The sequence below is a fragment of the Enoplosus armatus genome, chromosome 21 (assembly GCF_043641665.1).
Source record: "Enoplosus armatus isolate fEnoArm2 chromosome 21, fEnoArm2.hap1, whole genome shotgun sequence".
NCBI lineage: Eukaryota > Metazoa > Chordata > Actinopteri > Centrarchiformes > Enoplosidae > Enoplosus > Enoplosus armatus.
The window spans coordinates 2,100,630-2,128,321 of record NC_092200.1 but is presented as its reverse complement, the minus strand read 5'-3'; the positions used below and the strand labels follow the sequence as shown (position 1 = coordinate 2,128,321).

The 27,692-nt window shown below is 43.0% G+C and overlaps 3 protein-coding genes and 1 pseudogene across 8 annotated transcripts in view; 3 read left to right on the top strand and 1 right to left on the bottom strand.

Annotated features, from left to right (window-relative positions):
• nebl (nebulette) overlaps window positions 1-4,911 on the bottom strand; it is a 73,416-nt gene extending 68,505 nt beyond the window's left edge. For all 3 annotated transcript variants that reach the window (XM_070927840.1, XM_070927841.1, XM_070927842.1), the window contains exons 1-2: window positions 4,843-4,911; window positions 1,439-1,533 (exon numbers count right to left, since the gene is read on the bottom strand). In XM_070927840.1, coding sequence (XP_070783941.1) covers window positions 1,439-1,533; window positions 4,843-4,911 — 164 coding nt within the window. The remainder of the gene's footprint in view (window positions 1-1,438; window positions 1,534-4,842) is intronic.
• Window positions 4,912-7,057: 2,146 nt separating this feature from the next.
• On the top strand, window positions 7,058-7,475 carry LOC139304601 (uncharacterized). Its single transcript, XM_070928531.1, is given in 4 exon segments — window positions 7,058-7,199; window positions 7,202-7,260; window positions 7,262-7,371; window positions 7,373-7,475. Coding segments are annotated over 4 exon segments (414 nt in total).
• A 1,462-nt stretch (window positions 7,476-8,937) lies between these two features.
• Window positions 8,938-9,978, top strand: LOC139304600 (uncharacterized; annotated as a pseudogene).
• Window positions 9,979-15,096: 5,118 nt separating this feature from the next.
• ezh2 (enhancer of zeste 2 polycomb repressive complex 2 subunit) lies at window positions 15,097-24,137 on the top strand. Of its 4 annotated transcripts, none has more exons than XM_070928088.1 (18): window positions 15,097-15,213; window positions 16,428-16,529; window positions 16,663-16,782; window positions 16,921-17,041; window positions 17,305-17,467; window positions 18,361-18,447; window positions 19,781-19,944; window positions 20,250-20,341; window positions 20,601-20,850; window positions 21,285-21,451; window positions 21,768-21,903; window positions 22,146-22,271; window positions 22,354-22,532; window positions 22,641-22,736; window positions 23,025-23,106; window positions 23,326-23,406; window positions 23,491-23,575; window positions 23,968-24,137. In XM_070928088.1, exons 1-18 carry the CDS (start codon window positions 15,097-15,099, stop codon window positions 24,026-24,028), a joined length of 2,229 nt encoding a protein of 742 aa, XP_070784189.1. In that variant the 3' UTR covers window positions 24,029-24,137. The 4 variants fall into 4 exon arrangements, with proteins under 4 accessions (XP_070784189.1, XP_070784188.1, XP_070784191.1 ...); XM_070928087.1 differs by having other exon boundaries at window positions 16,428-16,556; XM_070928090.1 differs by lacking the exon at window positions 22,146-22,271.
• The last annotated feature ends 3,555 nt before the right edge of the window (window positions 24,138-27,692 follow it).

Sequence of the window (27,692 nt, the reverse complement as noted above, 5' to 3'; positions counted from 1 at the left end):
AGGTTCACAAGATCAATAAGCAGCTACAGGAAATAAAATACTGCATTTACAGGTAGTCACACTTTGTGGTGTGTGTGTGTGTGTGTGTGTGTGTTACTGGTTTAAATGGACAAATACATTTAAATGGAATATTCAGTGGTGTTAATGTGAGGCTGCATGCAGAAGCTCCATAATGAGGTGACCTTAGAAAGGCAGGAATGGCAGATGGACTTCTTACTGGATCGTGGATCTTTGACACCAGAGACTGCAATTCACGTCCCACCTCTTACCACCAGTCAGCAGGTAACCATGACCAGGATCTATCCCTATCCTTAACCCATGAATCTTAAGTGTTTTAGAGTGTCCTGATCAGGGGCGCCGGATCGGAGTCGGGTTGTTTTGAAAGGGAAATGGAATTACTGATTTTGTGACTCAGATATGAGGACCCTTCCACTGCTATCCTCTTGCAGCCTCTTGAATATACACATTTTAACCTGCTGGGCGAGAGAGGTCTGCGTGGAAACAAAGCTGGTGTGTTCCACAAGCTGAGAGGAAACGCCTTTTTAACCTCACAGGGTCAAAGGTCACTTAAACCCCTCTGCCACTGAGTCCACTGTTGTGAGTGTGGGTTTGTCTGACAGGAGGTGGACAAAGCGTGTTTTTGTTCTCTTAACTGCCGGCTTTTTCTGAGACACAACTACAAGAAATAACAATTTCTGCTGCATTAAACAGACGTGCATGTAGAGGAAAGTTAGAATAGTCACAATTATAGGCTCCAACTCCCAGATCATCAACATAACAAGCAACCAACAGTAACAAGGTCAAAGGTCAAAGCCACAGCCACCCTCCCTGTCTGCGGCCGTGAGATAGTGGCACAAAGTTTTCACAACAACATCCATCAAACACAGATCCAAGTTTTGCCTCGTTTGAGGTTTTTAATCTCGCTGGTGTCTATGAAGGTCTGGCCATTTTCTTTTGAGGCAATAAATGGCGGTGTAGTGTATCATGCCGTGCAGATAATAACAAGCTGAGCATGTTAGCAGTGCAGCGAAAAGCACAGATTCAGGGCTGTAAACAGAACCAGCAGTGGGGAGTGAAGCAGGGCTGGGCTCGCAACCAAAACCACAGAAAACAACCACCGACCAAAACCATCGCTGCTATAAAAACCTTAAAGGGTCGCCTCACAGATACGAGCAGCCTGCAGGCACGGATGCAGATAATAACACAGTGCAGCCAAAGGGTGGCGTTTCTGCTCTGAGAGAGTTCATAAATAGAAGATAATAACGTTTGTATTTGAATTTGTATAGCTAGCATAAGCAAACTATAAGCTAGCTGTAAGTACATTATAGTTAGAGAGCATCATACAGTATACAGTGTGCAAAACATTGATGTTATTTATACTGTAGAGAGAGCGAGAGACCTCAATGTTACACTGAGTGAGAGAGAGATGAGGACTCACGCGTTGCAGTAAGGCTTCTTGTCGTAGCCTTTGTAGTTCTTCATGTTCAGGGTCATCTTACAAACTTCGCAGTGGAAACATCCTTTATGCCAGTTCTAGAGACAAACACACACACACACACACACAGGGCAGTTTAGACCTGTTAGTGGAAAAAATCCCTTTCAGACTTTTCAGAAATCCTCATCTGAGAGTCCACTTGTTTTAGTTGTCATCACGTGACGTAAGTGTGGAGTTATGGTCATGTAGTAACACCTGGTTGTCACCCATGTCTCTGTTCAAAGATGTCCGTCCATTGACTCCTGGTTAGACTCCTGCCAGGTCCATGTGGTTTTGGTCTGGTGTTCACAGACAGCTGATGGTCTCTTGTCTAGGATCTACATCTACTTGATGATCTCCGGTCTCCCTCTCAGGTGGGTCCTGTCTTTAAGGTCTTGTATGGTTTTTGGTAAGCTCTGACCCTGACTAGATGTTCTGGCTAAAGTTGTTAAGTTAATTTCTTCTACGACCTGCTATCACATGACTGAAATTCCATATTTAGGTCACATGATGACAACTAAACCATCTCCATGACAACTGTGCAACTCCATGTGCTGAGAAAGATGAGAGATGCGGCTGAAAGTAAGTGAATTGTTTGTCAAAGAGGTCAAGAATGAACCTTCAAGCTCTACTTTTTGTTTTGTGGCCGCCTCTGCTGCTCAGTGCTCTCACCAACCGCCTGTCAATCAAACAGCAGGGGCGGGACGGTCTTCCTTCGACTTTCTGTTGATGCAGTTTGACAGCTAGTGTTTACAGCAAATGGAAATCTTTCATGAACTAAATATACATACAGTAGGAGGCTGGATGAAACTGACATTCGTTCAGATCAAAATGCGACAGACCACAGAGCAAAACTGAAGTCAGCCAGTTGACTGCCAAACATATCCAGCTCAGATCGCCCTCCATCTGTCCTGCATTAGGATTATTCAAATCCTTACAGAGTGAATCGGCACTAAGTTATGTGTTCGACTTGTTAATATGGTCATATGCCTTCTGTATTAATCTTGTGCTTAATTGCAATGAAAGAGCAAATATTGATACTGGTATCTGTCCTGGTTCACTCTCAGCTCCTGGTCTATCTGTCCTGGTTCACTCTCGGCTCCTGGTTTATCTGTCCTGGTTCTCTCTCAGCTCCTGGTCTATCTGTCCTGGTTCACTCTCAGCTCCTGGTTTATCTGTTCTGGTTCTCTCTCATGGCTCCTGGTTTATCTGTCCTGGTTCACTCTCAGCTCCTGGTCTATCTGTCCTGGTTCACTCTCGGCTCCTGGTTTATCTGTCCTGGTTCTCTCTCAGCTCCTGGTCTATCTGTCCTGGTTCACTCTCAGCTCCTGGTCTATCTGTCCTGGTTCACTCTCGGCTCCTGGTCTATCTGTCCTGGTTCTCTCTCAGCTCCTGGTTTATCTGTCCTGGTTCTCTCTCGGCTCCTGGTCTATCTGTCCTGGTTCTCTCTCAGCTCCTGGTTTATCTGTCCTGGTTCTCTCTCAGCTCCTGGTCTATCTGTCCTGGTTCTCTCTCAACTCCTGGTTTATCTGTTCTGGTTCACTGAACATAGTGCAGCATTTAGCAGCTAAAGAGCCAGATGTTTCCCTCAGGAGGTGGAGGAGACCAGAAACAGAGCTAACAGAGCCGACAATACTGGACTTCATTCATCAGGCGACTCAAACACGACATGACAGATCGTGTTGATCTGTGACTGCTGGATGTGGAGATAAGCAACTGTTTGATCACAAGTTCAACAAATCTACTTAAAAAGATGATGATTCTGTTCACTTGTTTCCATGGCCCCCAAGTGGCCATAAAAAAAAATCAATTATTACAGCTTTAACCAAAACATTTTAGTTGCCAAAACCAACCGATTGCTAGGAACTTTCAGTGGAAAAAATAACAAGTTGCCAAGCTAAAACCTCCAACTCCTCTTTTGCATTAGCGTTTATTCTCACTTGAAACGTTCTTTCATGTCTTTTTAGTTAAATGTAAAATAAGTGACACCTAGTCGTGCAAAATGCCTGATCAAATGGGCTTCTGTAAGGGACAGCAGGGAACTCTGAAATTATTTCTGTCTTTCTTTCTCTCTCTCGCCCTCACACTCTCTTTCTCACTTTCTCCATATACTTCTTTGTTTCTTTGCCAGCCTCCTCCTCCTCCTCTCTAAATCACTGCCTCTCACACAGCGTTAGCTCTTTTATACCCTTACTGTCTCTTCAAAGAAGTCGTGTCAGCTTTTACAAGACAGGACAGAAGGTACATTTGGACCTTATTGGTTTTTACCTCCTGATTTAGAGATATTGAATGATTACAAACAGTATTTAACAGCTTTGTCTTTTATGATGAAGGTGGGAGCTAATATCATGTGCAGTGCCTACATGCTGTTGTGTCATCTGATGCCTCATAGGACAGACAGTGAATGCATGAGACTACTGAAGATAAATTAATAATTTATCACCATTATGCAACAGACTATTACAGAGGTGTTACCATGCAAACACAAACACAAAAACAACACTATACACTAAACACTATAACAGTTTCAGAACCTATACCAGTGCTGTGTGTCCTACAGTATTATATAACAGATTTATAATATATTTATAGGTTTTTTTTCAAGTGCAAATATAGGGCCAAAAATACAAATGACCATAGAGACACTACAGGGAATAAAATTCCTATTAAATGTGACAAAATCATCATAAAAAGCACATTAAAAGAATATTATATGATTAACTGCAAAAGCCTAAAGAGATAAACTGTATAAAGTGTGTTAAATGAACCATAAACTTTCCTTACGTCCTCACCTCTCTACTACAGTGTTCCAATAGTTTTGGGGATAATAACTAAATGAATGATGATTACACGTCTATACACTGAACATCAGATATATTCCTTTAATGGAACAGAGGACAGAAAGTTCATGGATGATGACTTTGATAATCAATGATACTTTCTGTTTTATTTAATCGATTGGACTGACTTTTCTGGTACTGTTAGTGCAACAGAGTAGGTTACTGTATAATGTACCTGATCTAAAAGCAGAAATAAAGCCTAACATCTGTCAAATCCAGCAAAACTGCAGCAGCTCCCGAGTTCTCAACTCAACTTTAACGCTTTTTTTCTGCTAAATCAATAAATAAAAACTTACCTGAAATTAAGTAACAGTGTTGTTTTACTTATTATAGCCTAATATAAGATGCATATCTTATATCTTCAGCTGAAAAGCCGAGTGAAAGGTGTGTTTTCCTCCCAACAGGCGACACCTCCACCTGCGTCTCAACAACTTCACGGATCTTGTGGTGCACCTCCACTTTGAACTCGGAGGTTTGAAGGTTTTATCAGAATAAATACACCTGAGGGAGGCTGGAGTTGTCGCTCACCTTGTCCAGGCAGCTGACTTTCTCCGTCGGGTAGACGATCTTCCCACAGCGGGCACACTGGGGGTTCATCCTCCAAACCTCCTCGGTGCTCTCCAACGGATAAATCCCACTTGTTATACGGAGACGTAGTTAATTAAGGTTGTCCAGAAAGCAGCCAAAGGTCCCCACTGAGCCGCCCTTCAACCTGCGACACTGTAAACAAAGTGAAAAGGCTGAAAACCTGGCAGAGAGACGGCGGTTCTGCTGCCTCACTCCGCGGCTCACCGTCCGGTCTGAGGGCTGGATGCTGCGCCGGGACCGAGCGCTCCGTCTGCGACAAGCTAGCGGGAGTTAGCTAGGAGGAACCCGGAAGTTAGCCGGGAGAAAACAGGAAATGGTTTTATATTCACTTAAAAATTAAATTAAATCATATTAAAGTAAGTTAAATCAAGACTTAAATTAAAATACAATTGAAAAATAATTTAAAAATTCCCAACATTTGATGCTTCCAGGGTCTCAAATGTAAGTTTGCTGCTAATCTTTTACATCAGACAAACGAGAGAAAACGAGAGGCGGGAAACTGGATTTCCGGCAGTAGGCCTACTGTAACAGAACCTTTTGGTGTGATAATTAAATTAAAATAATATAATAAATAATTAGGTAATATAATAGAAATTCAGTTCAATTGTTCAAATATTAGACTTTAGTCTTAAATGTAAATCTTTATATAATTCCAACATTTAAAAAAATCTCAACCTTGTCCATAAGTTTGTTTGTTTTTTTTGCAACCATTTTTATTGGAGACATTAATATTCAGTGGTACAGCAACAACGTAAAAAAGTTCATTTTTTCTTTTTCGCCCTCCCTCTCAAAGCAACATAACCAGTCGATACCTGCGAGTTAAACAAAATCAATATACCAAACATGTCTAATTTAATAATTATGGCCAAGATATGTAAAAACAGACTTGTCAGTGCTCCCTCATGAACAAACCTGCCTCTAATTGACCTCAAACATATCTTTGGCATTTCTGAACTGCAATCTCTTGTTACTTACTGGCCAACATATGTGCTGATACCAATATATTATCTACAATGAAAACCACTTGTCACTTACAAATACATGCTATAAAATCAAAATATAGTATACAACATTATTTTGTGATAGAATAACTTCCTTCTATGTCTCCTCTTGCATGGTTATATTTCCATTGGCACAATGTAAAAAACATATAAATAGATATATTGTTATTTTTATTGTGTCCTCGTTCTTGCGATGACAGTTAATGGGCTTATTTGTCAGTGTTGTATTTTAAACAGTAGCATCATGTTTCATGACTGTAAAGACCAACCACTCACTCTGACCATTAACAAGCAAATGACTCCCTCTGCTGGCTGATGAAGGTATACAATCAATTAAAGAGAGTTATTATTTTGAGATACAGTAAGACAAGAAAAGATCATTTAAGATACAATAAAATAAGACTTTATTGATCCCCAGAAGGGAAAGGAAGTGCCTTTAAAGATTAACTTAATACTAAACTGAAAAGCATTGTTTCACTTCAACCACATGAGGTCATGATATCATCTGGAATAAATCTGACTCGACTCAAACAGAAACTTTTAAAACACCTTCTTCATGTTGGCTGCTGTGTTTTTCATCTGGTCCCAGACCCTAAAATAAAGAAGAATTAATTTAAAATTCTATTTAAAGTATTAAGATTGTTTTAGATTTTAAAAGACAATTCTACATTGGTGCTTAACACATATAACACTTTATAATCAATGAAAATAATAATAATAATGGTAATGTCCACTTGAATGCTGAAGGAAGAGAGAAAGCTACATAATGGAGGGGAAAATCTATTTGAGTGATGTTACATATAATACATTCAAATCTTACAGCAGCTAAATGGGATGGAGAGAAAGTTGAAAAGTGTTATGCCATGTAGTGTGTTGGAATAATTATCCTTTCTCACAGTGACACTCTGACATGACGAGGATGTGGGCGGACGTACTTCAGCACGGGTATTTTACATTAGTGCTGATTGTGTGTAGCAGTTACTGGCATGCACCCACATACCACTGCGGGCTTCCTGTCAGCATGGTGACTGTACAAGTTTTATATCTTTTGCTTTCAGTGCACACATGCACACAGAGAAAAGGTGTGTCTGAACTAAATCATTACAAGAAATTGTAGTTATGTGTGGCAGTTTTGTGTTTTAATGCAAGCAATCATGCGTCTTTTTGATTGTAAAGTTCACCTTAAGTTCTTTTTGTTCTACATCAGCGCAGGAAAGCACGCTGGCACCAAAGTCAACCTTGTTCTGCTGGGACGGGACGGGTTTGGAAAGAGTGCGAGTGGAAACACCAAGAGGCAGAAACTGACTTACTTGTGATGCAGGTTAGCAGACTTACAGACGGTGAGAGAGACGTACTGAAAACAGCTGGAAGAAGCTTTTGGCAGAGTTCAGGAACAAACAGTCATCCTGTTTACTCGTGCGGAAGACCTGCAGCGTGCAGATATTAGGTTGGAGGAATTCCTGCCAGCCTGATCTCAAGAAAATAGTTGGAAAATGTGACAATAGGTGTGTTGTTTTTGAGAACAGTGGCTCAGATTCACATCAAGTGGAAGAGCTGATGCAGACAGAATAAATGTCCCAGACCAGACCAGTAAAGTGCTGCGATGTGATTTATGTCCTTATAGACAGGCTACACTGTGGAGTCATTCAATATCTTGAGCTGGTTCATTATAAAGTTTTGAATTTCCTTTTGGTTTTCCTCTTACTTGGTTTCTTAATTTGAAGCATTTAACCAGAGATTTAGATATTTTCATATTATGTTTGTTTGAAATTGGTGCCTGGATTTTGTCAAATAAGCCCAACGTATCTCCACTGTGGACTGAGATCACAGAAACGTTACACTGGCCAATAAAACCCAGTTGTGTTGTACAGCCAGTGTCTCTGTGGCCCCTGGTGACTCCACCACACACTGAAATACTTAGAGGTCAGGAATAAGTGCATGTATAGATTTAGACGTTGAGATAGTGCTGACTTGTTTTCAAAAAGAAACAACTGGAAGATAAATAAATGACGAATGATGAAGGTGTGTAGTATTTTGACTTTACTTTTGTTTTACATCGGACAGGAGAGGATTGCTCTCACAGGCAGTTTCAGAATAAGATCTATGATCTTACTGGATTAGTGTTGCAGCTGGTGGAGCTCATGTTAACATGCTAAATATCAGGATGTATTAGTGGATTTAAGTAGTAGAAAGTAGCATAAAGTGGAAATACTCTCAAAATGATCTCAAGTATCTCAAAATTGTACTTGAGTGCAGTACTTGAGTAAAAGTACTTGGTTACGGTTCCACCACTGTTTTGTTTTAGAGGAAGATAAAGCAATAGTTTCTTCCTGGCTTCTCTTATCCAAGTTAAATTCAGATCTTCTTATTATAAAGTCACAATTTGAGTTCCAGTAGATTCTATAAACCTCTTAGATGTTAGTAGGTTTCACTTTCTATCTTATTTTAATTCACCAGAAACATTAAAGCAGATTATCATTTGTGGTATTTGGGGTTTACACGTCTGAACTGTACTTTGTTGAATAAATGAACTGAAATGTTATTTCAGGGTGTGGGAGCAAGAGAAACACAAAGGAGCCAAATGGAGAAGTGTTCAAAGACATATAAAAACTAAAAAACTATTGAACGCAGCAAAATGGCGTCAGCAGAGGAACCTAACAGAACAGAAGGAGAAGCATCATGTTTCAGCATGGCAGCCAGAAGGATCAGGGGGGCTCTGTCCAGGATTTGCAGAAACACTTTTTATTCTTCTGAGAGGAGTAGCCTGGTTACTCCCCTCCCTGGCCAATATCAACCAGGGTCAGAGAGCTGCCTCCATTTTGAGCTAGTTTACTCTGGCTATGATATTAATCTCAGTGACTCAAGAGCATTTCTGTCAGTAAGTCACAGTTCACTGGTGGAAATGGAGTCACCTGTTACAGCTGTGAGGTGCTCAGTCACAAACACCCTGCCAACCCACTGTCCCCTCCAAACCGTCTCCTCAGATCCTGCTTGGGGTAGAAGAGGCTCCGGCTGTTTGCTTCGTCCTCACAGCATGCCCTCACTGAGCCCGATAGCCTCTGCAGAGAACAAGACCTTCGCACGAGCAAACAGCTTACCTGACATGCTGTTAAAAACCAGCTTTGAGGAGTTTACACCTGATATCACTGCTGATGGAGACGATGAAACATACAGGTTCCAGTGCTCCTGCCCAGGCCTGTACCAGTGCAGTGTGACAGGCCTGGTGTTTCACATGGAGGGAGAGGGGGACGTGGTTTACAGGATCATCTCTTGGAACAGGAGGCTACTGGCCCGACATCACAAGCAGCCTGCAGGACCCCTGTTTGACATCAAATGTCTGCAGCAGTCTGTGAGATCCGCTCCACAGGTGGATGTGGATTCTTGTCAGTTGCTCATGTGAATGATGAGGGCATCGAGTTTATCTCCCCTCACAGGATAACAGAAACTCACGTTATTGTAAACATCACAGGGTTTTCTGCTTTCGGTAATGTCAAGGATGACGACTCACCTCCTGGCCCGGTCCGAGCGCTGGTTCTGCTGTTCTACAGGCCCCCGGCTGATCCTGATCTTGAATCCCTCCTCAATGTGTTGTTGCTTCCGAGGAACGTTGTGCTCTGGGATGTGCTGCGCACCAGGAAGAAATTAGTTGGAGATGAGAGCTACATAGAGACGTCCCCCCACTGTAAACTGCACCCAGATCAGGAGTACACACTGTCCACTTGTCCTGAAGACGACTCAGTTCTAGTTCAACCAACAGAAGCAGAATTTGACTGTGACAACTATGGCAACTACTTCCCATCATTCCAGGTGATTTTAGAAAAAACCATGAAACACATTAAACTGTTTTTGAGACACATCAACAGCTCCCACAGTTTCTCTTTCATCCACTGGAGTAAAAAGGTCGAGCGCTCTGAATCTCCCTCCAAATGAGAGGCTGTTGGACAAACGGAGCAGCTTCGTCAATAGGATAACGGGACCTGTTCTCCAAAACCTGCTGGACAAACTGTTTGAGAAAAAGGTGCTGAGTGACCCCTTCCTCTGTGAACATCTCGGGCTGATCCGTACACGGATATAAAATAGGAGAGAGTACAGCCGATCAGTTAAAGTGCGTTTCCTGTTGATGAGGCTGTGTAGTTCATGTGCAGTGAATCTCCCTCTTCTGTTTGTACAGAACGAACATAAGAGGAAACTTTGAGGAGCTTTAGAGCCATCTGCTGGCTGACATGAGTTCCACAAAACAGTCTCACCACAAGGTCCATTTAGTGGCTGTTCTGGGGCTTTTGATTGTATCAGACAATTTCCTCAGCTGATGGAGTTCGTCCAGTTTTCATGGACATGTAGATGTTTAATGTTCATTTTTCCAAGTACTTTAAGGACGCCTTGTCCAGGTTGACTGAGAACTTGAGATTATGGTGTTTTCTTTAGGGGCCTTGTGGCTAATCTTCAACCGTGGACCCTTTAACAGTTTAATAAAGAATAAGTAATACAGTTTCCTTATGGTAGAAGAATATAGAATATCAATATCATATGGAATATAAACAATATTAACGACATATTTTGTTTTTGTCTGATTATCCTGCTAATTATATCGCTGATCCTGACCCATGATGTTACTGTCCCCTGTGGTATTCACCCTTTTTCTCCCTCCATTATATTTATTGAGTGCCTGATTTATAGTGTGAAAAAAAATATAATGATATGAAATGTAATGCCCCCCCCCCCCCCCCCCCCCCCCCGACTCAAAAATGTGTTTTGCCCATTGTTACTTCACTTGAATGTTTGCATCTTCTTGTTATATGTTTTATTTATATATATTATATACTTATATGATAATTTATGGTTGCTGTTCATTGTCATCAGAATATTACTGTGACCTGTGTTTTTAATGTCTGTCTGCAACACAAATTTCCTTCGGGATAATAATAAAGTTAAAATTAAAATTATTTTGTGGAAAATCCACATTGGACACAAATTTTTATTCCACCCAGAGTATTTTTATAAGTCTTAAATCTGGAGGGAGTCTTCAGTGCTGGAAGAAGTACTCAGATCTGTTGTTACAAGTAAAAGTCCTGCATTCAAACTCTTAACTAAATCTTACATACTCATAAATACTCATTATGCAGAATGGCTAATTTCAGAATAATGTATATTATAATAACTGGATTATAATTAGTGATGCATTGATGTGTAAATGTTGCAACTGGTAAAGGTGGAACTAATCTCTACAATTGTATCTACTGCTGGGTACCTTAATCCATAATAATACATCAACCTTGACCCTGCAAGGTAACTAGTAACTAATAAATGTAATGGAGTAAAAAGTACAATACAGGATTCCAAACAGTCGTGCTATATAGAAGCATAAAATGGAAATACACAAGTAAATTTCAAGTACCTCAAAACTGTACTTAAGTACATTGCTTGAGTCAATGTACATTGCACCACTGGACGTATTTAAGAAAATAACAAACTAACAGAACATAACTCATAAATGTACTTGGATTTCACTGTAACTTTTATTTCCAATGGCCTTGAACGCAACAGTAAAACGATGTCGAGCTGTCAGCCAATGGCTGTTTAGGAGGGGCGGGGCTCAATAAACTTGGCGACCCTTGCCCTTGCCGGCTGTGGCCACAGAATCTCATGCATCTAGCAACTCGTTTGGTTCACAGCCTTCGTGTGTATTATCTGGACAAACTGACGCTGTTTATCAAAGCGGGGTTTATGCTAACATATGCTAATTTACATAGCCGCTAATATCGGAGCTGTCCAGCACGAGATGAACAGCTGACACCTCTGCTGTTGCTCTCACCTGAGCTGTCAGCAGGTGGAGGAGACAGCATCTCTTTATTGAGACGCTGCCGGGGTGAAAGGGTTTATTAGCACACGAATAAATGAGACAATATGCCTTCGCATGTCCATAAACTAAACTAAACACACGGCCATCTGACAGATTTTAAACTTAATCTCAGCCGGCATAATCTCTCTATGAAACGCGTTAAGATCGCCGACATGAATATGACAACTGTCACGCGTCTCCGACACTGGTGGAAAATGAAATGAGTGTGGTCGTTAATAATTTAGCTGTCAAACAAACTATTTTGTGTTTTGATTTTTATTCCGTTGACACATGAGAGAACAAAGGGAACCTGTCCACATGTCCCCGTTGCAGGCCCCCCGGCGCAACTCTAAGTCTCATTGGCTAGTACCATGATACAATCCGACCTATCGCGTGAAACCACACTGAGAGGACCTAACGTCGGTTTCTGTGATTGGCTCAAACGTTTGGCGCCTCTTGAATCTGCTTCAGCCGTAGTGGGCGGTGAGTGCGAGACGGTGAGCAGTTTGAACCGTAGCTGTGCTGAGGCGGAAACATTGAATTTGGACAAATTGTTTATAGGAAGGGGGAAATTAAACGGCGTGATTCCCATCCGCAAACACGGTGTCTTTTGTGCTAAAGCCAGGCCACAAGTGGGGAAACGGCAGTTTTTTCTGTTTGCCGACTCTGGGTACGTAAAGCCGGTGTCGCGCAAAGTGAATCGCTCCCTCCTCCTGAGCTAACTGCTAGCTAGCCACCGAGCTAACGTTACAGCTAGCCGGAACACGGAGCCAGCTAATCCCCAACACAAAGGACGACTTTGCCAGTGTTTGTCATATCGATCCCGAATCACTCCATTGAATGAGGACTGAGCCTCCTGTACAGGTAAGAGAAGCTGTCAGCGCTGCTGTCTTTATTCCCAGCACCTTTGTTGCGATTCAAATGGCCCGGGTCTGTTCTTGATGCTTTGTGGATGCCCCAATCTTTGTTAACTAACCAACTGTTAGCTAGCTCGCCGGGGTGTCGTGCCAAATTTAGTATCCCTGTCAGAATCGATTCCCTCGTAAAGATACCAACTTTTTGAGCGTAGTTCTTGTGAAGAAAACATTTACGACATCTTGTAAACGAAGGCTTTGATATATTGGATCATGGTGAAACGGGTTGCATAGTGGGGGAAACTCAGTTTGAGGGGATACAAACTTGGCACGACATCGGCAAGCTATCGCTAGCTTGAAGCTTGCCTGTTATTTGTAGCTAGCTCACCCAGTGGTCGTCCAGAATGCTGGTTGATACGGTTCTTACCCAGATTCGTTTATGTTGTTACCCGAAATCAACCATTTGCTGTACATTTTACAGGTTGCTTATACGTGTGTAGTTAGATGACGAGTGGGAGACTGAGAGCAACGATCTGTGTGGAGGATGTTCTTGAACCCAGGGCGATTATTGAACTTAAAAAAGTGAGTCAGCATCAATATGTGTTGTTCGAGGGACTGTCACATCTTGAGTGCTGAGGAATAGTCTGTCATGTAAAAAAAAAGATCCAGTCTTCGTTTGTATATATACATTATAGGTGCGATATTCAGCCACTTGCCTCCCACTGAAAACTCACAATATGAACTGGAAGAGTCAGCTATAGTGCTGATAACATGACCCAGGAAGCTTTTGTGTGACTTATCAGAGTGAAGTCATGTCAAACAGCCACAGGTGGATAGGGAGGATCAAATAAACTCAGCTGCCAGCTTTTAGAAACACCAAACTAGAACTATTGCAGACTAATGTGTGGGCCCTGCAATAAATCCTTCCTTTGTGAAAATTATATTGTTCAGATTTTGTTGAAAATGTTTTAGAGAAGTGTAATTTTTGAGGCTGTAGACTGATACTGTTTCTAATATTCAGTCCACACAATTTATATCAGTAAGGGTAGGCTTGATATTAATAGGTATATATCAAATCATATCATAAACTGGCAACTGGGTGTACTGTAAGATCTTATTGGCAGAAAGGATGCTTAATAACCTTGGTATTGCTAGCAAAAAAATATTTGACTTGGTAGAGGGATTTACTGAAATTCTTCATTTTTATTTGCATACTTAGCTGCTTGTAATCTCAACTCTAGTCTATAGTTTGAAGATTGTGTGGCAAAATGTGTCGTACCAGTAAAGTCCTCCCCACCTCTTACAATCTGACACGCAGCTTACCGGCATGTCTCCACGACGGCCGTCTGACATGTCTAATCGAAAGTGTGAGATTTCAGTCAGCTGGTAGGCATCGACTCACACTGACTTACCGGCGTGGCAAATGGATCTTGTTGTGGCACATGGACAGACGACTGTTGTAGTTTACACGGAGAGTCGTGAAAGAACAAAAAAAAATGAACACTTGGATTTCCTGCTCAACTTCCTCCAGCGAACAGCAGATTGCCAAAGTGGTCAGGAAAAATCCCGTCACCTGCATTTGAACCATCTTCAATGTTGATACTTGAACACAGAAGTGAGAACCGAGTAGAAGATGTTTTTATATTGCCGTGTGTCTTTCAGCCAGCCTGCTTCCACATTTTTTCTCTGCAATTCAAATAGAAAACAAAAGTCTGATTGTGCGGCTGTCTTTTGACATGGTGATCCGGGTCCTCTACAGTGCTCTGTACCTGTATGTGGACATGTGTATTTAGAAATTTCATGTGAAAACATGCTATGGGCAGTTGACATTTTACAAGTTCAAATTCAACCAGAATGATTTTAAAAAAGCAAGTGAGAGGAAAAGCTCCTGCATACTGTCTAAAAGATTCAATAAACATTTTATTGTTTCTGAAAATGAACCTCGTTTATGCAGTTTATGAGGTCGTGATGTGTGTATCAGAAGCCAGCTGGTGCCTCGGGTAATTATTGTTCTTACCTCTGAGACTTGAGCGTTGTTTATTATATTCCAGTCACAGATATGAACCACTGTTTTTTCTTCTGCACTCTGTTAAACCAATGAAATTTGAAATTTCAAGGCTTACAATGATGCTAAAAAATCTAAGTACATTTTATTTCTGTTTTGGTGTTGTGTCGTACAAAACCATTAAGTGGATATTTAATTTCAGGCTGCCATTGTTTGTTCAGTTTGAGGAATAGTGTTTGTGAAGTGTGTTAAAATCTATTACTGTGTAGCAGACACTATATGGATTGGATCAGCAAGGGGGGGCTGGCTTATATCAGTGGGTGAAAGATGATTATCCATGCAAAAGTCTCAAATGTGGAAGGGATGAATATATGAGAGGCTGGTGGATAGAGCTAATCAAAAGCAACCTCACAATCTAAGAGTGAAAATATGAAATGTGAAGGCATTCGATGTGTAGAAACCCTCCTCCTTCTTCTGTTTGGCTGCAGGTTGATCATGGTGCTGACAGGGAAGCGCTCGGAGAAGGGTCCGGCCTGCTGGAAGAGGAGGGTGAAGTCTGAGTACATGAGGCTTCGGCAGCTCAAGCGCTTCAGACGGGCCGACGAGGTCAAGGTTTGTCAACACACAGACCTTCACACACTATGCAGATATTCATAGAGCTGAAGGACTGGTGCATATTAAAACAGGCGGGCGGAGGACAAACACTCACTTACAGCTTTCAACAATATTTGAATAATAGAAGTTATCACATAACTTGTTGAAAATGAGTAATATGTTTTTGATTGCTAACCTGTGCAGATGAATGCATTTTAAATGTTGTCTATGTTTGTCATTGATTCTAGTATTAGGCAGAATTTAAAGGCTGCAAACGTCATTGATGAGTAATTCCTCTGTCTTAATTCAGACATGTTTGAGAATACAAGAGGCTGTTGGTTAGTTTGTCAACAGTTGTCTAACTAGTTGTATGATGATAGTGAGTATCATGCTTCTCTCATAACTTTAGAGACGTTTCCATGTGTACAACAGTTCCACCAACATGTCCAAATGTAGATTAAGACATTGTGAAAACAATCTTCACCACAGGGTCCATTAAGTAGCTGCTCTGGAACTTTCAAGCACATGATCTTCAATAGCAGATGATGGAGTTTGCGCAGTTGACAATGAATGGTAGATGTTCAAACTTCCGTTGTTCTCCGAGCGAGGTTCAAACTTCATTCTTGACCCTGATTTACATTCAGACCGACCTCTAACTTTGGGTCAAACCAAACCAAAGCTGAGCTCCAGTAAGTGACAATCACTTGACAATAAAATCCATACTTACTAAAAGTCTTTAATCAATGAAAGAAGCAACAGGAAATATCAAGTTTGCGTGCCAAGATTGCCTGCACTCTCATTTCCTCTTTACGTCAGCAGTGTTTTGTCCCTGTGATGTTTTGTTTACGCGTTTAACTCGCCTGTGTAGGCAGTCAAAAATCACTAGGACACCTTTAGAGTTAGATAGGCCGGGGTAGCCCTAAAACCAATGATTAGATTTATGAAAAATGTCCATATAAAAGTACTCGAAATGGTGTTAAATTGTACAGATGGAGAAGAGGTGGTACTGCAATCTGGCAGGCAGCCGGCGCATGTGGAAACCTGCATCAATAGTCTCTCTTAACATGGCAGTAAAGTAATGTTCTTGTCTTTTACTTCATTTCTTCAGTCACTGTTTTTACAGCATCCTGTCAAATGGTGGCACATTGTGGCTGCTGGCTGATGATTCACTTTTACACGATTCTTGTCTTTTGTTCTTTGCTGTTAATCAACATGTCTTTGAACTCTTGCAGAGCATGTTCAACACCAACCGTCAGAAAATCATGGAGCGAACTAACATTTTGAACCAGGAGTGGAAGACCAGGCGAATCCAGCCAGTCCACATCATGACGTCTGTCGGCTCCCTAAGAGGCACCCGAGAGGTCAGCGGACTAACACAGTTCTCGGTACACTGACATTTAGAGAAAGTGTGTGTGATGGTGTAGAGGAAGTGTTCTGACTGTACCTTCTCTCTGCTGTCCTGTGCAGTGCACGGTGGACAGCGGTTTCTCTGAGTTCCCCAGACAGGTCATCCCCCTGAAGACTCTCAACGCTGTGGCCTCAGTCCCGGTCATGTACTCCTGGTCACCGCTGCAGCAGAACTTCATGGTGTGTATGAACTTGTGTCAGCAGCACGTAGTTGAAAAGATAAATGTACTTTATAGTATTTGTGTGCCTAGTTGTAGAAGTGGTTTTATTTCATTTTAACCACAGCTGTCTCTGTGTGTAATGTCTGTTTTGCATCAGGTGGAGGATGAGACGGTGCTCCACAACATCCCCTACATGGGAGACGAGATCCTGGACCAGGATGGTACTTTCATAGAGGAGCTCATCAAGAACTATGACGGCAAAGTCCACGGAGACAGAGGTGAGGTTCAGTGGACACTGGGGCTGAGAACGCTACGCAAAAACAAAATCATATTGCGATTATTTTCGGCACATATGAGTCACGATTTTAGAGGGACGTTGTTAATTTCATTGTCACTGTAAAAAATATAAAATTGATGGGTCTGCACCAAACAAGCATGTTCCCTTACATGTGGAGAATATGATTTGCGGACGACGTAAGGGGGACGTCACACACTTTCATGATCAATAAAGACATTTGATGCACATGTTGATGTTTTGCAGAGTGCGGCTTCATCAATGACGAGATATTCGTGGAGTTGGTCAGCGCTCTGTCACAGTACAGCGACAACGAGGACGATGAGGAGGAGGAAGAACAGGACTTCAAGGTAGACAAGATGGAGATGTGTGACAGCAAGGAGCATCCAGAGGACCCCCGCAAGGACGGGCTCATTAACAATGAGAGTAAGTCCGTCACTGAGGAGCCAGTGATCATCATCATCATCATCGTACATTCACATGAACGTTGTGATGCGATCAACCATCTTGTTTGATGTGTTACTCTGTTTTGATTGTGAACACGCCAGCAGGATCCAGTTACACCCATGTGGTGAACCAGTGCAGCTGCGGAGCAACATGTTTTCTGCTGCTCTTCTGTAACGTCTCTTCAATGCTAGCATGTGCTAATTGGGCTCAACGCTGACCCCTGGATGCAGCTCCAGTTCCAGCATTGGATTTGATTAGTTTATCCCGAGAGTGTCTCAGATTAACAAAAGCCAAAGCAAACGTACCTCCATTACAAACACCCTGTTAATCGTCTACGGTCACGCCGACCTTCGTGGTCCTCATGACGGAGTCGGCCAAAAGCTTCGACGCCAAACTGGGTGTTTGTAACTGAGATGAGTGTGCGGATACTTTGACTTCTCTCTTTCTTTCTTTTCCTGGTTTTCTTGTTGAATGTGGGTGTCGGCGCTCTGCCGGACAGACGCGTTGCTCTTCGGGCAGGACCCTGCTTGACCCCGTGTTTGTGATGAAACTGGCTGCGTAGTATGTGACGCGGAGGGTCAGGGGACACGGGGGAGACTGACTCACCATGAGAAGCTACTCCTTTTTATTTTAGTTTTTTAAAAAAGACAGAACTGTTCTAATTCTGACTAAATGGAAAAGTGTTAAAATGTGACATATCCTGAACGACATTTCCAAAATGCCAAAACCAAAGTGTGTAGGTGAGACTAGAAACTTGGGGAAGCTGACACTGGCCAGTGGTTTAAGGAAAAGTGACTTTTGTGCCCTGATGGAAAGCGTGTATGTGTCGTCTCCAGGCCGAACCAGCAATGACAGCTCCAAGAAGTTTCCCTCTGACAAGATTTTTGAAGCCATCTCCTCCATGTTCCCCGACAAGGGCTCCACTGAGGAGCTCAAAGAGAAGTTAGTGGGTTTGTTTGTGTGTGAGTGTGTTAGTGTTGTGACAATAACAGAGGATGGATACAGAGGAAAATAATTACTTCTGTGTTCAAATAATACTTTTTCTTAGCATTTAATTTATTTTTGTCATGTTTGCACTGTTGTCCATAATTTTCAGTAATGTTAAATGTCCAAACTCTACTTTTTGAATGAGATTTTTAACTTTTATAATTATTTAACTTTATTGTTCAAGTGTCCTGCCTCAATTCATACTTACAAAATTTCATGAATCCTTGTGAAAATGTTTGTGTTGATGCAGATATTGATATTTTCTTTGTTGGTGTTCTTCTACATAAATATCAATATTGACCCCAGAAATGAAGCATTGCTCAGAATATAAGGCAGCAGTTATTCTGTTCACTAAAGGTGAATATTGGTACTATACTCCCATTAAATTAAATTTAAATTCATAAAGTCCTGGTTTTATGAATTCTTATTCCTTCTTGAAGATGAGGTTACATCAGATGAGCACCAATATTTCATACATATGAAAAACTTTTTTATTTCTCATGTAAGCAGCTATCATATACTTTAATAGAGCTGTTTTTGTGTATCTTCTAATAACTTCATTTCCAGTTGTTGAGTTTGCACATCGTGCATCTGTTAATTGTCCCAATAATAACAAGTACATAACATTCAGTGCAAGTGTACACACACTTCTCTGAGATCGATAGTGGATCATCGCAATTCATTACAAACTCTATTTCACCCGGTCCTTCTGTTTACTTTCTTTTTTGTGTTTGCATCATCTCATCATAGAGTATTTAGATATGAACGTTTGAATCGAAGCCTCTCTGGTATCGTGACAACACTACCACAAAGTGTGTTTGAGATCGACTGACGGGGTATCAGGGTTTCTACACAGCTGTGGAAAACTAGAAGTTCATCATTCAGATCAGGACGAGTCTGATTTTAATGGAGAGTCAGAAGAAGAAGACAGTCACACATTTAATTCAGACACAGATATCTTGAAGAGTATTGTGGTGGATATTTACAGTGACAGCTAAATGTCTCTATTTGGTAGGAAAGTGCTGATGACACAGTGACACACTCCTAGGAGACAGCAGGTGTTTGCTCTTAATGTGGAAATGAGTGTTGTTTACTCCGTCGTATAAATGTGATTTCTACATTCATGTAAGACAGAGCAGAGGTGTCTTTATTACGGGCCTGTGTGACAGGATGAAGAATGCTGTTTTGACGTGGAGAATCAGTAGAAACCCTGGTGTGTGCGTGTATGTCTCGGTACATTTTCTTTCCGCTCACGACGGCAGCTTTCATTTCTGTGTGTGTCTGTCAGGTACAAGGAGCTGACGGAGCAGCAGCTGCCCGGCGCGCTGCCCCCTGAATGCACGCCGAACATCGACGGTCCAAACGCTCGCTCCGTGCAGCGCGAGCAGAGCCTGCACTCCTTCCACACTCTGTTCTGCAGACGCTGCTTCAAATACGACTGCTTCCTCCACCGTGAGTACACACACAAACACGTCCGAGACACAACATGGAGCTATGAGTTGCAGTGAACGTCTGTCCCCACACAAATGGTAACTCAGTGATGTGGAGTATTGTAGAGCGGTATAAAGATCTTAAACCACATCTGTAAACCACAATAAACGCACATCAGGCTTTTCATAGACTTCAAAGTAGATTTTATAAATAGTTTTAACAGGCAGCGTGGGGCTAGTATCTGTTCTGTTAGGAAAGTTAAAAGAGTAAATACTAAAACTTGTCTGATGTTACAGCACACATCTCTTCCATCTTATGTCCTTTAGCTTTCCATGCAACTCCAAACACCTACAAGCGCAAGAACCTGGAGAACCTGGTGGACAGTAAACCCTGTGGCATCGACTGCTACATGTACCTGGTGCAGGTGAGTCAACCTGTTGTCCCATTAAATGCTTTCTTCTGAAACATTCATTGAAATGTTGTCCATTTCCTATTGAGTTCTGTTTATTCTGTGTGAATCTTCACTGGTTTATCAGACAAAGTTGGAAGAAAAACATCCTTTTCATATATTTAACTTGACACTGTTGGCTGATGGTGACGTAGCAAGTCAAACTAACATATTACCAACACCACCAGCAGGTTGTTCAGCGTATTGAATTGACTGTTGTCATACTCAGGATGGGATGGTGACTGAGTACCCCGCGGGCGTGGTTGCCGAGCGGGCCAAGACGCCCTCCAAACGCACGGTGGGCCGTCGCCGCGGACGGCTGCCGAACAGCAACAGCCGGCCCGGCACCCCCACCGTTTCCTCGGAAACCAAAGACACAGACAGCGACCGCGAGGGCAGCAAAGAAGACGAGCGAGACAACGAGCGAGACAACGACAAAGACGACGAAGACAAGAAGGACGAGAACACCAGCAGCTCGGGTACAATCTCTCACTCGTTACATAAAGTAGGAAGACGCTGCTATTAGAGTCGGGTTCCTGTTTGGCAATAAAACCCAAACCTAACCCAAGACTTTATTAAAGGCTCCGTTCTTACCTGTAAACAACAGTAGGCCCAGGAACTGTGGAACCAGAGGAACCAAAAGTCTCTTTTGTGCATTCCTGTTTCCGTCACATGTGAAGAGCCGTGAAGTCAGTTAGACTGATGACGTATGAAAAAGCAATGAAATGCAGTTTTCACACACGAGGAAACGGCAACACAGAGTGGTTCTTCCTGAGCCTTTGCAGAGCAGTGCCCTCGTAGCCACCTGGAACTATCGTACAGGAACTAAATGTAGTCCCTATAGTTCCTCAAAAGGTTCTTGGTCCCCCTTGCAGTGGAAGTATAAGTGATATTGTATTATGTGTGTGTGCAGAGGGGAACTCGCGGTGTCAGACTCCAGTGAAGATGAAGCTGACTGGTGAGGCTGAAGCGGTGGACTGGAGCGGGGCCGAAGCCTCTCTGTTCAGGGTTCTCATTGGGACATACTACGACAACTTCTGCGCCATCGCACGGCTCATTGGCACCAAGACCTGCAGACAGGTGAGCCGTCAGTGACCTCTGGTTTGATTATTACTTATTAGCAGCTTATTGTCCGTCTCTATTAGACTTTTAGTTGACAGTATTATCCTTGCTCTCAGGTTGCTCTAAACATGGGGAAAATAATATATGTATATATTTTGGATCTAAAGATGCAGAGAGATAGAAAGATAGAAAGGGAGTTTGTTTTAGAGCTAACTCAGAAAGCTTCTCTTAAAACTAAAAACTGCACATCTTGATTACAAGTAAAGGCCAAGTTTGAGGACGGGTTCCTGGTGGACACACAGTCTGAAATGTGATCATGACTGTGGTTCTGCAGGTTTACGAGTTCAGGGTCAAGGAGTCGAGCATCATCGCTCGGGCTCCTGCTGAAGACGAGGACACGCCGCCCAGAAAGAAGAAGAGGAAACACAGACTGTGGGCCACTCACTGCAGGAAGATCCAGCTGAAGAAAGGTCAGAGGTCACTTCAGCACAGAAGAGTTTGTTAAACCCAAACATGTTGTTGCACTGTTGGTCCGTCATGAGGATTTTGTAACTTTCATGAGATTCCATCTGGTAGTTGTTGAGATATTTGACATTAGACATCAGGAAAACATCTTCGCTTCTAGGAGTTTATCAACTGGAGGAGACTCTGATGTTGACCTGGTGAAATGCAGAAGATGACTGATTTTGAAATCTCTTCTCACCTCTTACAGATGGCTCGTCCAATCACGTGTATAACTACCAGCCGTGTGACCACCCGCGGCAGCCCTGTGACTCCTCGTGTCCCTGCGTCACCGCTCAAAACTTCTGCGAGAAGTTTTGCCAGTGCAGCTCCGAGTGTAAGAACACCCAGATCTCTGCAGTGATTTGGTAGAAATGTGGCTGCAGTGGAATGAACTTTGCACTCGCTGTGTGTTTCAGGTCAGAACCGTTTCCCAGGCTGTCGCTGCAAAGCTCAGTGTAACACCAAGCAGTGTCCCTGCTACCTGGCAGTGAGGGAGTGCGACCCCGACCTCTGCCTGACCTGCGGCGCTGCAGACCACTGGGACAGCAAGAACGTGTCCTGCAAGAACTGCTCCATTCAGAGGGGGGCCAAGAAGGTAACTCACAACCAACAACACTCTGAACTGTGTTTGTGATCTGAAAGAGTACAAAAACAAACGCATTCTGATGTTTCTAATCCCGTTTCCCCCCCCCCCGCCTCTCAGCACCTGCTGCTCGCCCCGTCAGACGTGGCCGGTTGGGGCATCTTCATCAAAGAGCCGGTCCAGAAAAACGAGTTCATCTCTGAGTACTGCGGAGAGGTAGGACCTGTGTGTTTTCTGATGAAGAGACGTGAACCACACAGTTCATCTGTACAGAGCCATAAAAACACAAGTTTAAATTCTACTTTTCTTAAAAAAATAAACCCTTTTCCAGCCAAACACCTGAAGGAATTTTATTCTGGAAAACACTTCCGAAGTTTCCTAAATGAAATAAACTCCACAGTGTGACTGATGATGACGACGATGATGATGATGATGATGATGATGATGATGATGATGATGATGATGAGCGATAACATGATTACATTTTGACCTCCATCTTTGCAGATTATCTCTCAGGATGAAGCAGATCGCAGAGGGAAGGTCTACGACAAATACATGTGCAGCTTCCTCTTCAACCTCAACAACGGTAACACACACACACACACACACACACACACACACACACACACACACAGATTGAAGATCTCTACATGAGAGTCTGACTGAGATTGTCAGCTTCCGTTCATGTTCAGGCTTTAACTCAGAAAGTGGGCTGTTGGGTTACTTACCACCACAGAAAATATACATGTGAACATGTGTGACGGCGTCCCTCCAACACGGATGTTTACAAGTCTTCTCTCTACAGACTTTGTTGTTGATGCCACCAGGAAAGGCAACAAGATCCGCTTTGCCAACCACTCTGTGAACCCCAACTGCTATGCAAAAGGTAAGAAGACTGAGATACGGATGAGACGCGTGTTGATGCTCCTGCTGGCAAGTCACATGATGGCGACTCTTGTGTTCTGTGCAGTGATGATGGTGAACGGGGACCACAGGATAGGGATCTTTGCTAAGAGAGCCATCCAGACCGGAGAGGAGCTCTTCTTTGACTACAGGTCAGCGACACCAAGAGTTTGATTTGTAGTTTTCTCTATGAAATGTCAAAAAGTAGTTTAAAAAAAACAGTTTGCCAGAGTCCAAGAAGTTGACAAGCATATAAATCAGAGAAAAGTCAGAACCTGCTCATTTCTGGTGTTTCTGCTTGAAAAATGACTGAGACTATTCATTTTCCCTCATTTGGCTGATGGATTAATCATTGCAGCTCTAATTAAGCGGCAGGTCTGGTGATTTTGTCTCACACTTCAGAGCTGATACGTACAGTGGCTTTCAGTTTGTGGGAAGTGTCTGGATATTAATGCCCAGTTTTCAACATGTAATTGAAATGTATTTTCAAGTCAACAATGAGACTGAGGACTGAGTTCTGTCTGTCCGTCCGTCCGTCCTGCAGGTACAGCCAGGCTGACGCTCTGAAGTACGTCGGGATCGAGCGGGAGATGGAGATCGCCTGACTCGGACTTCTACCTCCCGTGGATCAACGACACAAAGGCCTTACACTCAAACACAAACAAACACACCTTCACTTCAGGAAATCCAGACGACTTGTCAAAATGCTAGAAAGCTTCAGGAAAACTGGGAATATTTGAAGCAGAATTTTGTTTTTGTTTTTGTTTTTGCCGCCCTGGTCTTTTTTTTTTTTTTTTTTCTTTTTAAATGCTTGTCATGTCTGTTTCTCGTTTTTTCTTCCTCGTCTGTGGAGGCGGAGTCTCGGATTCATAAATCTTCCCTCAGCTGAAGAAGACCAGCTACCAACTGACTCTCGTTTGTCCTTTTTTAAATATCTAAACATGAAGTGTTCTACGGCGAGAGGAGACGAACCCTCGACTGTCTGTTTTAGAACTTCAGGGACCAAAATCCTCCACCAGCCGCTAACACACAACTGTCTGGACTCTGTAAACCTGTTGTTTCTGTACAGTGAACTGAACCAGCCGCACACTGCTCAGTGTGCCAGGTTCACTGTCTGTCTGTCTGTCTGTCTGTCTGTCACACAGGAGGCCGCTCACAAAGCAGCGTCACTGCAGATCCAACCTCTCCCATTCAGTTAGAGCGCAAAGGACTCGTCAGTTAACAACGTTCATCTGCAACAACTTTGATAACTGATTCATTTATAAGTAAAACTGCCACAGACTCACGAAACACTCACACTGTTGCTCGGACAAAACGAGACATTTGAAGACACCGTTTTTGGACATTTTATAGACTAAAATGTTAATAGACGAATGGAGACAATCTGCAGATTCATCAATAACTGCAGCTCCAGATTCAGATTGAAACATGTTTGTTACTAAAACACACACACACACACTTTGGCTTCAGCGTTTTTTAGGTTAATCAGTTGATCGTTTGGTTCATAAAATGTCAGAAAATAGTGAAACGTGCTCGTCACATGTTCCCAGAGTCGTGTTTTATCTGACCAACAGTCCAAAGCCAAAAGACGTGCAGCTGACCTTCATACGAAACAGAGAAAAGCAGCAAATCCTCACATCCAAGAAGCCGAAACCAGAGAATGTTTTTGGAAAGTATTCGTTTCATTTATCAAAGTTGTTGCTGGTTCATTTTTGCTGATCGATTAATGGCCTGATGGTTTGAGCAGGACGCTCACAGGAAATATCATGTTCCCAAATGACAATGAGTTCTGCTCTAAATCATGAACTTTATACAGAAACGCTGAAGAGTTTGCTCCTCTTCACTCCGCCTGTTGTGTCCAAAGTTGATCAGTAACGAAGTTCAGCCTCCTTGATTGAACCTTCTGTTGCTTTTTTAATCGATCTCAAATATTTAATTGTAAAAAAAAAAAAACGGAGATTAGAAGCCGCAGCCAGTCCAGAGCTCGCGATGCCTTCAGGGCCTGCTGACAAAGTCCCGTTTTATCAGTTCAGTCCAAGTGGTGATGTGACACCTGGCCACCGGAAACACCAGCACACACGTCCTCAGGGCTCAGCACGCGTCCCTGCAGAGAGCTGGGTGTTCAGCTCGCGTTTGTCTGTGGAGACTCTGCTTTGTGACGCTCCTCTGCTTCAGGTGCTAATGTGAAAACACACACCAGCACTACTTCACCAGGACGGGAAGCTGTTGGTCTCGCCGTGCTCTGAGCTTCCTGTCGTGAAACGTGCTGCTCCGCTCGGCGAGCAGCGCTGCTTTTACCCAACACAACCAAAACCTGATCCCGGAAAAGGTTTCCATTCACGTGGTCCCTCCTGCTGTCAGACGCGTCCCAGCGGCACTGTGCTCCACCCGCCCTTCGGTCCGTTCTTTGTGCTGATCTGGAATCAGCTGGTGCTTTTAGTCTTGTTTTTGTTTTGGAGCAGAAACCTGTCTCTTGTTGGTTCACGCTGGAGCTGGAGTTGGGTTCAATAACGGTCCAGAGGAATCCGTAATGTCCAGAACATTCAGGAACCTTCGGCTCGCGACACGATGCTTTTCACTATCAGATAATCTGCTGCTTATTTTTAAAGCCTGAGAGCCGAAGGTGACGCCTTCACATGTCCCACAAAACCCCAAATCAGCTGGAACCAGAGAATATTTGAATATTTTGTTTGGTTAAACATCTGAAGGTTAGTCGACCTCAACTGATTGAGAAGGATTCGGGTGTGATAAACACATTCAGTGATTCCCAGAGCTCGAGATGATGTGTTCAAATGTCCAACAACCAAATCTCATTTGAGAAGAAGTGATTGACAGTTTGTCAGTTTCTAAAGTCAAGAACGAACTCGAGCTCAACTTCCTGTCGGTTCTCTTCTTTTATTAGAACGTACTGTTCCATCCGACTTGATGAAGAGTTGATAAAATGTTATTGAACCCTGATTCTGCTCAAGCGAAGTGAACTCGAGCTCCGGATTTATTTAAGCATTAAAGATTCTAAAACCGATAAATGGCAGACGACCGATCGATCGATCGATCGACTGCTGATCTAACAGCCGACGGAGCGCGAGCACAGTGAGAGCGACGTTGTCCATCATGTGAAATAGTCCTGAGGCGTCCCCCTCGCTGCTGTGCCTTGAGTCCTCAACAGAACTCTGAGCGGTCACCAGTCTGTCCGACTTTTAACTTTTAACTGCATGATGAAGACCTTTAACCCTTCCTCTCTGACTCTCCTCCTCCTCCTCCTCGTCTGTCTGGTGCTCTGAGGACCTCCGACTGTACTGCCTCCTCCACGTGATGTCCAATCAGTATGACGTAATCGTAATAGTGTTAAATAAGCCTTTGAATAACGTACCAACAATCACGCTTTGACTCTTTGTCTCTTCTGATGAACTCTGGTGCTTTAGAAAAAAGCCACAGACTCTCGGCCCGCCGACTCGAAGCAATACCGGCCCGGTTCTCCATCTTCCTGCTGAGGAGACGCTCCTGTTTGATCTCCACCTGTAATTTATTCCACACTTCAGAGACAGGCTGCTGTGACGTCTCAAAGACTTCAGGGGCCCTGAAACCTGGAACCTGGTGCTTCTCTCGTGGGGTTCCTACACATGTCCTGACCTGTTTGGAAAATCAACTGTGGAAGTTTTCCGGGTTCATGTCGACTTCTCTGACTTTAGTGACATTCACGTGCATGAAAATGGCAAATCCGCTGTTCTGACAACAATCTGGTGACCCCAAAGTGTTTCAGACAGAAATGTGTAGGAACCCTTTTTGTTTTTTATGAACGGTCACAAACTCTACTGCTGATTGATATGAGCCTTCCTCACAGTGTCGACGCATGTGATTGGGGTGTGACTGCATTTAGAGACCATGTAAACACGTGATTCTGGACTCCACAGCAGCTGCTTTCGTCGACGAACTGACGCGTCGCTCGGTGAAATCGGCTCCTGTGGAGTTTCTTTAGAGGTTCGCTGATGTTGAAATGATGAATGAACTTCTGCCCTCAGAGGTTTGTGGTTGTGTATCTGTGATTGGAGGGCCGGGTAACGGAGAGAGCCAATCAGAAACGAAACAGACCTCTGAAGTATCTGCATGCTCGCTGTTAAATGTCCAAATAGGACACGACTTGCTGCGAGTTACTCGGCCCTTCTGCAGGTTGTTCATCGTTTCAGACGTCCGCCTGCGTGAACTCTTCACTCTTCTTCTTGTCGAACCAGGACCACTTCTCTCCTCCGATGACACAGGTGCTGATTTTGT